General features: G+C 44.5%; 1 protein-coding gene across 2 annotated transcripts in view; it reads right to left on the bottom strand.

The window, feature by feature from the left end:
• The window catches only part of LOC115463413 (cyclin-dependent kinase 16-like), a 119,221-nt gene that overhangs the window by 17,778 nt on the left and 85,327 nt on the right, over nucleotides 1-16,116 (bottom strand). For both annotated transcript variants that reach the window (XM_030193879.1, XM_030193881.1), the window contains exons 11-14: nucleotides 13,485-13,605; nucleotides 13,280-13,377; nucleotides 2,099-2,204; nucleotides 1,815-1,857 (exon numbers count right to left, since the gene is read on the bottom strand). In XM_030193879.1, the coding sequence (XP_030049739.1) occupies nucleotides 1,815-1,857; nucleotides 2,099-2,204; nucleotides 13,280-13,377; nucleotides 13,485-13,605 (368 nt within the window). The remainder of the gene's footprint in view (nucleotides 1-1,814; nucleotides 1,858-2,098; nucleotides 2,205-13,279; nucleotides 13,378-13,484; nucleotides 13,606-16,116) is intronic.

Here is a 16,116-nt window from a genome sequence, read left to right as displayed (position 1 = left end):
AAATAAAAAGCAGAAAAACCTGTGAGGGTCTCCCTGGACTCTGGCTATATCCCTGTCAACGGTGGTAACCAGACAACAGCTGTGTAATAAATGAGAGGCCAGGACATCGCCTCTGATCCCCTGTCCAGTGCATAAATAATCTGTCAGAATCCAGAAAGCTGAACTCACTTCTGGCTTGCTTGCATAGAAAGGACACAGCTGTTATATTTTTCTTGGTTCCTTTATATTGATTTACGGGTTTGTGTAGGAGTATTACTTAAAAATGCTGGAAATTTAGAAGGATACTTTTGACAGTTTGCACTTTGCATGAGACGAGGACCCTAGCCGTCCCCCAAAAATACATCTTAAAATGTTCATTAGCCTTACAAGGGCTTCACCTCTGTCCAACTATCCTTGGTTTCCATTTAAATCATTTTAATTTTGTTGGGCTTACACACCTGGATTGGGCTCTTGGGATTAGTCTTCCATCAGATTCTGGATATCCTTGCACAGAGTTGTTTATAAATAAATGCAATATATTCCTAGTAATGTGTATTATCCACAGAAAGAGGAAGAGAGGCAAAGCAGCATCAATAAGTGATGTGTGAACCTTTGATTCCACCACAACTGCACACTTGGAGAGAACCTAGAGATGCAGAGTGCACAGGCTGTCAGCCACATAAAGGAAAGAGTAAACGAGAAACAAGGGCATGCCTTTAAAGATGAGACTCTTGGACGCTGTAGTCTACCATAGAGTTAGGACTCCACACAGCTGGAGGCAGACTGAGGGATAAGGCGCTGATAGTCTGCCAGGGAAGCAGAATCAATGCAAAGAGGAAAATAAGAAAGAGACACAGTGATGTGGAGGAGTAGCCTAACGGTTAGTACAGTGGCCTGAGAACCAGGGGAACCAAGTTCATTCCCACTGCAGCTCCTTAGGACTCTGGGCAAGTCACGCAACCCTCCACTGACCCAGGTACAAAATAAGTACCTGTATATAATAATATGTAAAAACTGCTTTGACTGTAACCACAGAAAGGCAGTATATCAAATCTCATCCCCTTTCCCCTGATGTCACTGTAGCCAAGAGATTTTTGGGTAGTGTGGTTCTGAAGATATGGAGACCTGGTGTTGCCAGTTAGGGCATAGTTTAGGTAGAAAGCAAAGTCCATTAGAAAAACTGGTCATGGAATCAGAGGATCAAAGAGCTGTCAGGAAGAGGCCTAAGGGGCAAGACTCTGAAAGGGAGGCAGGGCAACCAGAGGGGTCCAGAGGGAAAATACAAGAAGCCTAAAAGAGAGATTGGCTTCAAGCTTCAGCCCTTCAAGTGATGCGTGCCAGTCGAGCATTCAAGATATTCATGTTCAGTACACAAGAGAGGCATTTGCAAGCTTTCCTTCACTGGATGGAAAATATCTCATGTATATTCAGCGTGGATATCCTGGAAGCCCAACTGGCTTGTGGCACTTGAGAACTGAAATTGGTCTAGAGCTACCAATCCAGGGAGGCAGAGCCCTGTGGGAAGCCTATGGCTAGAGGACTGGCTTCAAGAGTGTCAGGTTAGAACTGTAAAGGGAGATTTAGGCTCTTGCATAGAGATTTTATACCTACTTATATTCAAATGCTTGTTGTCTCAAGGTAAGAATAAAGGACACTGTTCCTACAAGTCTGATTGCTTAATTATTTTGGGCTGTCTGCCAGGGATGCAGGATAGGATGCCAACAGTGTCCTCACTCCAGAAAGGTGAGAGGAAGACTGCATATGATACACAAATATGAAACACTGTCCTCTGCAACTCCTGAAAAGACAATCCTAGGAGCAAAAAATTCTCTCACCTGCAGCAATTGAGATAAGAGATCTGAGCCTTCAAGATCCAACCTGTCAATAAAACAAAGATTAGAGGAAATTAAGGGGAGGTTCAAAGATGCATCTTGTTATGAAGCTAGCACCATCAGATCCTCTCTTGTCATTATCTCCTTTTTGTTGGGTCTAGCCAGCGGGGACTTCAGTTTCAAGGGCTGAACTGTTCTCTCTCCCTCCCCCCCCCCCCTTGCAGGGGATATAGAAAGGGGATTCAGTCTCTAGAGCTGTCACTGGCCCTGTGCTAGGGTATACAGACCTGGGTGCATGTTTCTGTATAGGATCTGGATAGTATTTAGGATATTTGCAGCTTTTAAAATCTTTGTTGGACATAATTCCAGGCCACGTCTCCTCCGTTGGTGTACCTGATTGTGAAAAGAGAAGAAAAGATTGAACAGAAATGATTCCTTACTATGTTGTTAAATTCATTTAATGTAATATTCCACCTCTGACAATATACAGCACATAAAAGTGGTTTACAATATGAAGTCTTCACATAAAAATTCTAAATACATCATTATATCAAATTTGAATAAAAATCTCTCGCTCTCTAAATGCATGTACAAACAACCAAGCTTTCAAAAGTTCTCTAAAACAAAGGCAGTATGTGTTTCCTCACATAATACCTGGGGCAAAGCATTCCACAGTTTTGGCTTTAAAAGGTTGTTTCCTGGAAGCTGCTAATTAAACCAAATTCACAGATGGTGGCTGCAGCAGATCCAATCGAGAAGATTATAATGCCCTGCTAGGAAAATAGGACACTACTACACCTTCCAAATTAGTTAGTTAGTTATTATTTATTTATTTAAAAAAATTGTATACCACATAAAAACTAGGTGGTTTCCATAAAAACACATATACAGTACTATCACAAAACCAAAAACAACACAGTAGATTACACACACTATACAATTCTTCGTCCTGAATCACCATAAAAATCTGACTGTCCAACAAATGGACAAGACCTCTGTAACAATACTTATGAACCACACAAGACAACTTAAATTGCACCCATGCCTCAACAGGAATCCAGTGCAAACTGTTAAAACAGAGTGCACACTTTTTCTGGCTTATTAGTCACATTCTGTATCATCTGCAATCTCTTCAAATAAACATAAACCCCAAGCCCAGGTACAAAGAAGTACAATAATGAGTTCTAGATAAGGTCTAGAAATGCCCCAGCAAAGGTGATTTACTCATATCCAAAAATGGGCGAAGCCTAAGCAACAAGAAACTAGAAAAAAAAAACACGAATCTGTTAAGACATTGATAATGCCACATGAAATATTACTCCAAAACTTGTCAGATCCTTTGAAAAGACTAATGGGGAACCCATTATAAATGAGCACTGCCTCTAGTGTGCTTTGCTACTGTGAAATCCACAAACCCCTATTTTTTTTCTTGGATTCAATTTTAAACATTTCTTCCACAACCAGGCCTCACTCATAGCTAAATAGCCATTGATTCTGCTAATTTCTCTTTGATCACAAGGCACAAAAACAAGCAACTGCATGTCATCAGCGAAAAAATGGACTTCCGTACCAAATTTTACATTCTTTTCTATGAGGAGAGCCAGATGTTCATACAGCCAAGGTATTGGAGCCACAGGTAAAAAAAAAATGTATAGAAGAATGTCTTCTTTAGACTTAGACAGCTTAGGACAATCTGCCAATGTTTTTTGGAAGATCATTTTGTCTTGCTGTACAGAACTTGATCGTGACTTTGTTTGATTATTGTAATTCCATTTATTCTGAGGTATCACTTAAGGTACTAAAGAAAATTTGGCTTCTTCAGAACACAGTTGCAAGACTGATCTTTAAAATAAAAAGAAAAGATCAAGTCATTCCATTGTTTATAAGACTTCATTGGTTGTCAGCAGTGGCGTTCCTAGAGGGGCTGACACCCGGGGCGGATCGCCAATGCGCCCTGCCCCCCGGGTGCAGCGCCCCCCCCAGTGCAGCACGACCCCCCCAGCGAAAGGACACCCCCCCACCCCAGCGAAAGAACCCCCCCCAGGTGCACGCCGCTGGGGGGGGGTGCCGCGCGCCGGTCAGCGTCGTTCATTTCCATGCTCCCTCTGCCCCGGAACAGGTTACTTCCTGGGGGGGGTCGTGCTGCACTGGGGGGGGGGGCACTGCACCCGGGGGGCAGGGCGCATTGGCGATCCGCCCCAGCGGCATGCACCCGGGGCGGACCGCCCCCCCTTGGTACGCCACGGGTTGTCAGTGCATTTGTGGAAGGGTGGCCCATGGCAATCTGCCACCTGAGACGAAGGATGAGATGGCCTTCGTCCCGAGTCCAACATCTATCTCTTCACACTCTCTCTCTCTTCCCCCCAACTCCCCCCCCCCCCCCCACGGTGCCACAGTCTGGCTTCTCCCCCCTTCCTTTCTCAACCCCCTTTCTTCTCTTTTTGTTTTCTAAAATACGGCGGTGGCAGCAAGTCCCAAATGCTGCCCTGCCGCCGGCACCAGCTTTTTCTCTCTACTGCGGCCCACCTCTCTGATGTAACTTCTTGTTTCCTCAGAGGCAGACTTGCAATGAATCAAGTTTGCTTTTGTTTGGTGATATAAAAAAAATCCCACAGAGCATATACCTATTTCAATAGTGACATGCAAACAGTGAAACACTCTTAAATACATTTTTTATGTGTGCTCATCCATTTTAAAAAAGGACCATCACAGACCACAGAGGTCATATCGCCTTTTCTTCAATCTAATCATTGCACGCTTTTTAAAAAAAAGATTTTCATATATATCAAAATGAAAATTAACTTGTTTTAAAATGGGGTTTTTTTCAAACTTATCTTGCTTAGTGATATTGGATATTACATCAGCATTCAACATGGTTAATCATACCATACTGATAAAGGAATGATATGATTTGGGGATTTGTGGATTTGTGGAAAAGTATTGAATTGGTTTAAGTCCTATCATTTACATGAAAGGTCATTTGTAGTTAAAATTTGTGAGTGTATTTCAACAGATATTTGATAAATCATGGTGTCGCTCAAGAATCTGCTTTATCGGCTTTACTTTTTAATGTGTATATGATATCATTCAGTAGGGTGTTTCAAAAATTAGGGATATCCTTTAGAATTTATGCAGATGACATTCATTGTTTTTTTCCTATTACGGGTGATGCCCAGAAACCTACAAGATCACTGACTGTATATTTTGATGCAATTTCTGAGTGGATGCAACAGTATGAGTTGTCTGTACATTTTGCAAAAACAGAAATCATGTATGTTGGTAGGCATATAAATCCCTCATTGCTTCCTATTGTGAGATGTCAAGGAATGGATTTGAAGGTAAAACCATTCCTTTGTAATTTAGGAGTGATGTTAGATTCAGAATTGGTCATGCGAAAACAAGTGGATCATGTAATTACAACTTCTTTTGTCCAACTTCGTGTCCTTAGCAAGTTGAAAAGTATGATATTGGCCTGTGATTGTTGAACAATTGTGCAGAGCCTGGTAATACCAAGTTTGGATTATTGCAATTCACTATACCTGGGCATGTCAACAGCCAGGATCCAGGCACTGCAGGTCATTCAAAATGCAGCGGTATAATTACTTACTGGTGTAAACAGATCTGATAGGAAAGAAATCCGACAAAAGACGGCTTCCAATAAAACTTTGAGTTAAAGTATTGTTTCTGATACACCAGCGAGTGTACGCCACAGTTCCAAAGTATTTTATGAACGTTCTGTCTATGTGCCAATGTGCCAACTAAGTCGAGCCTCACGCTCTGGGGCAGCATTTTTCTGATACACACCATCAAGCCTTTTCCATTGCAGGAGCAAACTTATGGAATCATCTGCCTGGTCATAAGACTTTGTTCAAACAGACAACAATTTAAGAACTATCTGAAGACTTATTATTTTATGAAAGCTTTTACTGACGAATGATCTTGGATTTTTCTGGTGATTCTCCCTAGATAGTGTATTATTCTTGAATGAAATTATTGTAGTTTATTGTATTCTTGTTTGTTATGATTTTATGAATGTTTTAATTGTAACCCGCTTTGGTAATAAAGCAGGATATAAAATTTGAAAATAAATAAAATGGATCATTTTCTGTTACATTTCACACCATGTGGGGAGAATACTCAAGAGTTCTTTTCCTTTTCATGCCGCCCAATTCTGGAATAGTATGTCATTATTTGTCAAACAACAACCTACTTATGCCTTGTTTTGCAAATATTTAAAAATGTTTCTTTTCAAAAATATTTAAAGTAATATTATTTTCACCATACATTAATAAATATTTATTTAATTGTAGGGTCAATATCTATATTACTTTATTGTTAGCCACTTTGAACCAGATATTTGGGACTGAGCAGGTTATAAATACCTGAGATTGAGAGTAAGATTGAAATTAAAGCTGGAGAAAGAACAGACCCATGAAGAACCCCACAAACCACACTACTACGTGCCATATAAGATCCATTCCAATGCATTCACCGCTACCAGACTGACAAAAAACAACAGAAAGCTGGCCTGAAATCCACATCTCACAAAATCACCGCACAGTAAGCTGTAACTTGTAACATCATACACAGCCTTCAAATCAAACTGCAATCACATGAAATCATACTCCTGACCTGCATGAACCTTAATTCCAATTAACACAGCATAACTGTTTCAGTGCTACAGCTGCGCTGATAACCTGTCTGTACTGAATGGTACCCATTAACCATATCTAAAGGCTCTTCTGCTTGAGACAAAACTACCCTCTCCAGCAATTTATCTACTCAGGGAGACTAGAAACAGTGTGATATGAAGCAACATCCTTCTCGTCCCTCATACCACTTTTGAAAATGGGAGTAACATAGCCTGCTTTGAAACCTGGAGAATTACTCCTTCCCACAGTGACTTGTTCACTAATTCTGTTAAACAAGAATTAACCTCCACTACCAGATGTTGAATCACCTCTGCAAGAACTGCTTCCAGATTACTCATACATCGATTCCAAGACCTTACTGGTCTCCAAATGCAACAAAGAATGAAGGTGCAGACCAAGTTGTCCCAATTCCTGCACCATTATCTACCCTGTTTGGGGGAGCCTTGCCCAGCCCTTGATTTCCTGCCGGATCATCCAAACCTTCCACAGCTATTATGAAACTCTGAATGGACTCCTCAATGATTCCTAATGATGTACAAATAACAGAAACAGTCTTTACCAAAAAATGACAGGGAGTTCCCCGTGAATTGCCAAACCATGCTGAACAGCTTCCTTGGTTGATCACTGGCCTGGACAGCCTGTATATTCATTAAAGATCTTTTCACTAAACAAAGCTGGTGGCAATAAAATCTAGAATGCTTCCTACACCTATCTCTAAACTCTGACTTTCCATTTCTTCTCTCAAGGACATTGGAATGCGGTGAGACCTATCCTGTCCAAATTTTAGAACCCACCTCTGCTGTGCTGTTGCATCTCAACAGGACCACAGTAGTAGTAAAACAAACACTAAGTGTTGTCTATGGAACCTTTGAGTTCATGTAATCAGCACACTGACTCATCTGGCCCCTTCTGGAAACAGGAAGTATAAGAAAGGACAGGATGCAGGAACAGACTAGTCTGTTCTGCTACTGGGGACAGGCTTGGTGGGATGCAGCAGCAGGAGAGGGAGAGATGTTTCATGGGAAATGGTGGACTGAGCAAGGGCAGGGAGAGAGGGAAGCAAGGAGTTGCTGGACTGAGGGAGGGCAGGGAAGGGAGAGGAGAGTGGACGCTAGACTACAGGGAAATGGAGAGGGGAGATTCTAGATCAGGAAGGGGGAGGGAAAAGAGATGGGAAATGCTGGACCATAGAGGGAGTAAAGGCGGGATACTGAATCACATTTGGGGGAGGGAAAAGAAGGATAATGCTGGACATGGGGAGGGATAATAGAGAGACAGGTGAGATGGTTGGATGGAGAGTGGGGGAGATGCTGGATGGTGAGGGGCTTAAGAGAGAGAAAAGAGAGGGTAGAGAAGATAAGAGGGCATGATATTGGGAGAAGAATCTGAGAGGTTAAATAGAAGGAGCCTGGGAGCTTGGAAATGAGTCTGATGCTGGAGATGGGAAAAGAGAGCTGATGTTGGCAGATGGTGAGGGTGAGAGAAGGGGACTTAGGAAGTGAGAAGGAAGAGGACAGATATTGTGAAGGGGAGAAGCAAGAGCAAATGCAAGGGAAGGTGGAGATGGAAGAGTAGAAAGATGGATTCTGGGGTAAAGGAGGAAAGGCAGGCTAAATGGATTACTGAAAGAGGGAACAGGCAGGGGAGTGCTGGAGAAGGGAAGAGAAGAAGCTAGAGGTATGGGGGAAGAGGTGAGGGAATGAATGATGGAGATGGGAGAGAGGCAGGGGCAATAGATGTTGGGGAGATGGAAATAAAAAGCAAATGGCTATAAAGAGGGTAGGAGACAAAGGAAAGGGACGTCTTTGAAGAAGGTGAGGGGGAGTGGAAATAGGGGAGGGAAAAGGAAAATTGGGAACCTGGAGAAGGGAATAAAACATAAGAACTGGACTGGAGGGGGAGAGGGAATGAGAGGCAAAGGAAGGTATTTGATGCTGTGAAGAAAATGAATACGGGGGTAGAAATGGGGGACTAGAAAGTGGGTGAAAGATGGGGGAAAAGGAGGCTGGGGAAGAAACTAAAAACAGAAATGAGACCTTGCATAGCCAACAAAAGGATGTGGTAAAGAGAGACCAGGACCAACCCAATTAGAAAAAAAAAATCAGATAACAAGGTACAAAAAATTGTTTTGCAATGTTTGGTGAATGAAATATTTCAGCTTTGAAAATAAAAGTTTCTTCGTATTTTGTTCATTACAGGAGGAAAAGTATTTCTCTGTCTTTTTCTTAAGTGCTCCACACCTTTTAGATTCTGGGTTTTTTTTTGGTGGTGGTGGTGGTGTGTGTGTGTGTGTGTGTGTGTGTGGGGGGGGGGTTCCAAATCACTTTTTGTCTACATATTTTTTCTGGTCTGTAGTTTCTTTTTTTTTTTTTTTTTTTACTAGGTGATGGTTTGTATTTTCTATTGTAACCAAAGTGAAGGATTTTGTTAACATGTAGATTCTGTGTAGAAATCTGTAGCAGTCCAGCTTGTTCTCTTTTCTCAACTGGAAGTGTACTGGTGTTCTACAATATTTGCAGTGCTGACTCTTCATAGGTAGGGTTTATGCAGTTTGAGGTTTTTGGATATGGTGCTGGTATGGCTTGGTAAGCTTCTGAATATCCTTTTCCAGGGTTTTGTGTTACTTCACACACTGTCTGGCAGTGGAGGGTGTTTGTGATGCTGTTACTCATGTGACAACAGAATCTGAATAGAACTTTTTTTGTATGCTGAATATAAAGTGAACATTTTACTGCTCTGAATCCATTTTTTATTGGGTGATCTGGGAATGTCCAATTTGAATGAATAATTATGCGCTGCATGATTTACGTAAAAAAAGTGTACGTAAGAATGATTAAAGGTAATATGAGAAACTGGGATGGAAGTGAGAGGATGGAGCTTAGGTCCTACCAACCAAAAAGGCATTCCTCTGTCTCTGTCTTACCTGAAGTTTCAATAGCTGCAGCGCCAAATGATGCCAGGTCTGCATATACCAACCTTCTGTACTGAAGCAGATTGGAGAAAAAGAGCATCTAAAAAATACTCATGGGCCTCTTTCCACAACTGAACTCCCTTATCAAGTGAGACTCGTTAATCTGAGGCTCAACCTTTTCTACTGAAAGTACACATCTATTCCTTGCATTTTATACTCCTCTTCAATCACGCCTTTAACAAATAGCCTGTCAACTCAGTATTTAATATAATCAGGGCTTTTTTTGAGGGGGTACTTGGGGGTACTGAGGACCGGCACCTTTTCCACTGTCTGCTAAAATTGCCCCATGGTTCCCAAGTTTTACTGAAAGAGCTCAGGCTCTACACACCAATTCTGCCTCGTCATAGATTCTGTGACTGGTTGCAGTGGGCTTGGCTATTGTGGGGTGGGTCCCTCAGTGACCATGCCACCCCTGAAAGGTGGCCTGTCATTTGAGTACCGGCACTTTTTTCGCTAGAAAAAATGCACTGAATATAATCATCTTACAGTCAACACATAGAAACACAGAAAAATAATGGCAGATAAAGATCATATGGAGGGGCATAATCGAACAAGGACGACCATCTCTAAGGGCATCCATCTCTAAGGATGTTCCGGCGAAGGGGCAGGGAAACCTGTATTATTGAAACAAGATGGGCGTCAAGATGGGGGGTCGGGGACACCCAAATCTCAACATTTAGGTTGACCTTAGAGATGGTCGTCCCCACTTTTCGGCCATAACGGAAACCGAGGACACCCATATCAAAAACAACCAAATCCAAGGCATTTGGTCGTGGGAGGAACCAGCATTCATAGTGCACTGGTCCTCCTCACATACCAAGACACTAACTGGGCACCCTAGGGGACACTGCAGTGGACTTCAGAAAAAGCTCCCAGGTGCATAGCTCCCTTACCTTTGGTGCTGAGCCCCCCAAACCCCCCCTAAAACCCACTCCCCACAACTGTACACCACTACCATAGCCCTTAGGGATGAAGGGGGGCACCTACATGTGGGTACAGTGGGTTTTGGGTGGGTTTTGGAGGGCTCAAATTTACCACCAGGTGTAACAGGTGTGGGGGGGGGGGGGTCCGCCTGCCTGAAGTGCACTGCACCCACTAAAAACTGCTCCAGGGACCTGCACACTGCTGTGATGGAGCTGGGTGTGACATTTGAGGCTGGCATAGAGGCTGGAAAAAATGTTTTTTAAATTTTCTTTTTGGGTGGGAGGGGGTTAGTGACCACTGGGAGAGTAAGGGGAGGTCATCCCCCATTCCCTCTGGTGGTCATCTGGTCAGTTCGGGCACCTTTTCGAGGCTTGGTCGTGAAAAAAAAGGGACCAAGTAAAGTCGACCAAATGCTCGTCAGGGACGCCCTTCTTTTTTCCATTATTGGCCGAGGACGCCCATCTCTTAACCACGCCCCAGTCCCACCTTTGGTACACTGCTGACACGCCCCTGTGAACTTTGGTCATCCCCGCGATGGAAAGCAGTTGAGGACGTAAAAAATTGGCTTTCGATTCTGCTGATTTGGGCGACCTCGGGAGAAGGACGCCCATCTCCCGATTTGTGTCGGAAGATGGGCGTCCTTCCCTTTCGAAAATAAGCTAGATGGTCTAGCCAGTCTGCCCATCCATGCCATCTACTCTCCCTTTCACTCCCTTAGAGATTCTACGTACTTGTCCCAAGCTTTCTTGAATTCAGATACATTTTTCACCTCTACCACTGCACTAGGAGACCATTCCACAGATTCATCACCCTTTCCGTGAAACAGTATTTCCTCAGCTTACTTCTAAGGAACAATGATCTGACCAGGAAACTGTCTGTATATCTACTTTACCCCAAAACTCCTTCCATGCACATGGAATAAAAATCAAGTCCCAAGTTCCTTCTTGCTCAAGGGTGGGACTCTTAATCATTTGCACATACCTTAAATCACCCACTAAATGTAATCAGAATAAAGTATACTCAACAAGGCAATCAACTCCTCCAATTCTAAATGTGCTTGAGAATCACATACTGGTGTCCTATAAACTGGTAAACAATAAAGGACCAATATCAATTCACTTTCTCTATAAGATACTCAGTGCATCTTATAGACATTTGTGCAAGCAAACACGTAGCAGTCCAATGTAGTCCTTTGTTTACTAAGGGGCTCTTTTAATAAATTGTAGTAAGAAATGGGCTTAGCACATCCTTGTATGGGACTTTCCCACAAGCTAAGCCCATTTTAACACAGCTGTCAAAAGGGCTTTTTTCCATTTGTTGAATATATGTTCATGTGCTAATGTTAGCATTAGTGCGCAGCCATAGGAAAAAGATTACCACAGGAGCGCTTACCATCTCCCTTTTTGGAAGGCACTAAGAGCTAATCAGTTAGTGTGGCAGTAATGTCAGCGCACTAGCTGATTTAACATATGCCCTTCTCTGAACCGAAACACCCCCTCCAAAATAAATTTAAAAAGTACATACCATATGCTTAGATTGCAACATTGATAGGGAACGCTTTGGCATGTCCCATTAGGCCATCTTTGCTGCATTAAGCACGCATTAGCACCTAATTTTCTCCTTACTCAAGACCTATGTACACCAGATGGACATGCTAACTTGGGTGTATTGCTCTCATGAATCCATCTTTCTGTCATAGAGATTAACTGCAGTTCAGTTCCTCAATCCTATAATTTTGAGCAAGAGGAATTTCTGATAGACAGAACAAATATTAATATTAATCCCAACTTCTCACACATAAGAACCCTACTAGAGATAGATGGTGGTTTGCCCTTCAGGACTCTAGCCCTATGTTTCCCATTCCATCAATACCTCTTCCTCCCCACATCCCATCTAATCAAAACTGTGGATTCTGCGGCCACACCCATACTAACACACCATCAATAAAATAGAAAATATCCCCAGAACCAACTTCTATTCCCTCTCACTAATCCTTACAACAAAACACAAAATAACTCTTATCAGTTCTCACATCACCCAGCCAAATTTCAAAAAGCACTAAAAGAAGAGAAAAAAAACCCCCAAACCAAAGTAGTGAACTTCAAGGCGCATATTAAGGGGCATGCTTCTTTGGCATGCTCCTTCAGTGTGATGCCTCAGCAAACTGCCCCACATTACTTCCATTCTGCCTTTTCCAATAGCTCATCCCATAGGAACCACTACTCAGTGGCGTTCCTAGCCTGGCTGACACCCAGGGCAGATCGCCGATGCGCCCCCCCCCCCCCGGGTGCAGCACGCCCCCCCCCCCGGGTGCATTTTTACCTGCTGGGGGGTGCCGCACGCCTGTTAGCTCCGAGTCCGCTCGTTCCCTCCCTGCTGCTCCCTCTGCCCCGGAACAGGAAGTAACCTGTTCCGCGCAGAGGGAACAGCAGGGAGGGAACGAGCGGACCCTGAACAACAGGCGTGCGGCACCCCCCCCGCGGCATGCACCCGGGGCGGACCGCCCCCACCGCCCCCCCCCTTGGTACGCCACTGCCACTCCTCAACCATTCCCTAGAGTAACCTAAATAGTTAGCATCCTTCCACTATTCTCTGTTCACTCCTTCCAGTCAGCTCCACAACTCTCTACAGCGCTCTCCTCACAGCCAGCAGTTCTTCAGTCTTTTTTCTTACAACCCTCCGAGAGCCAGTACTCTTCTATCGTGCTCTACAACTCCCTCACTGTTAGTGCTCTTTACTATTACCTACAACTCCTGCCACAGCCAACACTTCTCTACTACTCTGTATAGATTCTCCCAGAGTCAATGCTCTTCCATCATTTTCTTAAGTTCCTTCACTGCCAGTGTTTCATTCTGTTAGAAGACATTTGGAAGGTAAAGGTTGAGCTAAGATGATCTCATTCTGATTTTATTTTTTCTTACCAAGTGTTCGAAATATGAAATGTAGTTGCTCCTCCACTGTTGAGCCTGGAAAGAGGGGTCTTCCTGTTATCATCTCATAAAATATGCAGCCAACACCCCTGCAGGGACAACAGACATATTACCTGAGATATAACTGTCAGCTTTCTCCTCAGCCAACATATCAGTCTCTACTTTATCTGCTTTTCATGAAAAATCTTAGACTCACCACATATCTATCTGAGTTGAATACTCGATGGACCCCAGAAGTATGTCTGGAGGACGGTACCAGAGAGTCACCACTTCATTAGAGTAGGTCTTGGTGGGGATTGATTTGGCCCGGGCAAGTCCTGAGAAACCAAGAAAGCTGCAGGTTAGTCCATTGTCAGCCACTTACATTTTATTGTCAACTGTGTAGGAAGCACAACTATAATTGTCCGGTCTGGGTAGAGGTGAGCCCTTAGGTTCTCTGAGGCCCGTAGGACCTCAGAGGACTGCCGCGCACCTCGGATCTTCACCCGCGGCGACCGCCGTTCACCGAGGGTTGAGCCCCCAGCTGCAGGCGGCCAGCGGGACTGCTGGAACCGCGGGGTGACGGCCGGCCTGGCTGGACGCCAGCAACACAGTCTCGACAGAGCCGCTAGCAAGGACGGCTAGCGCTGCCAAAGCACAGTCTCTGAAGGCGGCTAGCAAGGGCGGCTAGCTGAAGAGAACACAATCACTGAAGGTGGCTAGCAAGGACGGCTAGCTGAAGGAACACAGTCTCTGGAGGTGGCTAGCAAGGACGGCTAGCTGAAAGGAACACAGTCTCTGGAGGTGGCTAGCAAGGACGGCTAGCTAAAAGGAACACAGTCTCTGGAGGTGGCTAGCAAGGACGGCTAGCTGAAAGGAACACAGTCTCTGGAGGTGGCTAGCAAGGACGGCTAGCTGAAAGGAACACAGTCTCTGGAGGTGGCTAGCAAGGACGGCTAGCTGAAAAGAACACAGTCTCTGGAGGTGGCTAGCAAGGACGGCTAGCTGAAAGGAACACAGTCTCTGGAGGTGGCTAGCAAGGACGGCTAGCTGAAAGGAACACAGTCTCTGGAGGTGGCTAGCAAGGACGGCTAGCTGAAAGTCACACAGTCTCTGGAGGTGGCTAGCAAGGACGGCTAGCTGAAAGGAACACAGTCTCTGGAGGTGGCTAGCAAGGACAGCTAGCTGAAGACAGTCACTGGGGTAGCTAGCAAGGACGGCTAGCTGAAGGGACACAGTCTCTGCACTCCACGGCGTCGGCTTCTGACAATCGAAACGGAAGCGCTGGGCCCTTCTTGCTTCGGGGTTTAAATCCCCCGCCCATCTCTTCTCTTCCTGGAAGGGAGCCAATCCCGCCGGCCCTGATAGGCAAGGAGTGCCCGGATTGGCGGTCCTGCCTACCAGGCGGAGACTCCCCTACCACGCACCAATCCGGCGTGAGTGGGCAGGACTTGCCTGCTGCTGCTCTGGCCGGGGAGACGACGACGCCGGCACCGCCATCTTGGCCGGCGTCTCCCCTTCCCCGAGGCCGGCGTTTGCTCCCGCCGGTCGCCAGCCTCAGAGCGACCCGCGGTGATGATGGCCCCGTCGGCGGCTTGTCCCTGCCGCCCTGGAGCCCGCGCCCCCCGGCGATCATCGCTCCCCGCCGCGGGAGCACCGGTAAGGACCCGGGACGGGACAGTATCCTCCCCGGATGCCCCCTTTTCCCCGGGCCCGGGTTTGGACGGATGCCGGGTGTGGAAGGCTTTGATCAGCTCCGGGGCATGTACATTCGCCGCGGGCTCCCTGGAGTTGTCCTCGGGACCAAAATTCTTCCAGGACAATAAATAATATACAGTGGTGGAAATAAGTATTTGATCCCTTGCTGATTTTGTAAGTTTGCCCACTGACAAAGACATGAGCAGCCCATAATTGAAGGGTAGGTTATTGGTAACAGTGAGAGATAGCACATCACAAATTAAATCCGGAAAATCACATTGTGGAAAGTATATGAATTTATTTGCATTCTGCAGAGGGAAATAAGTATTTAATCCCTCTGGCAAACAAGACCTAATACTTGGTGGCAAAACCCTTGTTGGCAAGCACAGCGGTCAGACGTCTTCTGTAGTTGATGATGAGGTTTGCACACATGTCAGGAGGAATTTTGGTCCACTCCTCTTTGCAGATCATCTCTAAATCATTAAGAGTTCTGGGCTGTCGCTTGGCAACTCGCAGCTTCAGCTCCCTCCATAAGTTTTCAATGGGATTAAGGTCTGGTGACTGGCTAGGCCACTCCATGACCCTAATGTGCTTCTTCCTGAGCCACTCCTTTGTTGCCTTGGCTGTATGTTTTGGGTCATTGTCGTGCTGGAAGACCCAGCCACGACCCATTTTTAAGGCCCTGGCGGAGGGAAGGAGGTTATGAGGGAAAATCCACCAGAAGATGGAAAACTCAAGCACCCCACGGTAAAAACAGTGATCAAAAAGTGGGAGTACGACCAAGGAGACCAGACACTGGAAGACGTTCTTAAATAAAAAACTTTATTAAAGATTTGAAGACTCGACACGTCGTGTTTCGGCTGTCAGGCCTGCATCAGGAGTCTATAAAAAGTACATTTATATATGATATGTGTGATAAAAGGACAACAAAAATATTAATAATAAATAAAATAAAACACATATAATGCATATAATAAAACTAATTATAAAAAAATTAATTATAAAAAAAATTATAAAAAATTATAAAAAAAATATATATGCTGTGTATGAATTTATAAAATAATAATGCAATACACAAACGTCATATATAAATATATATAAATAAAGATCATTAAATAATTCAAAATGTATATGTACATATAAATTTAAAC

Source organism: Microcaecilia unicolor, chromosome 2 (genome assembly GCF_901765095.1).
Source record: "Microcaecilia unicolor chromosome 2, aMicUni1.1, whole genome shotgun sequence".
In the NCBI taxonomy this organism is placed as follows: domain Eukaryota; kingdom Metazoa; phylum Chordata; class Amphibia; order Gymnophiona; family Siphonopidae; genus Microcaecilia; species Microcaecilia unicolor.
This window is presented reverse-complemented; position numbering and strand designations above follow the sequence as displayed.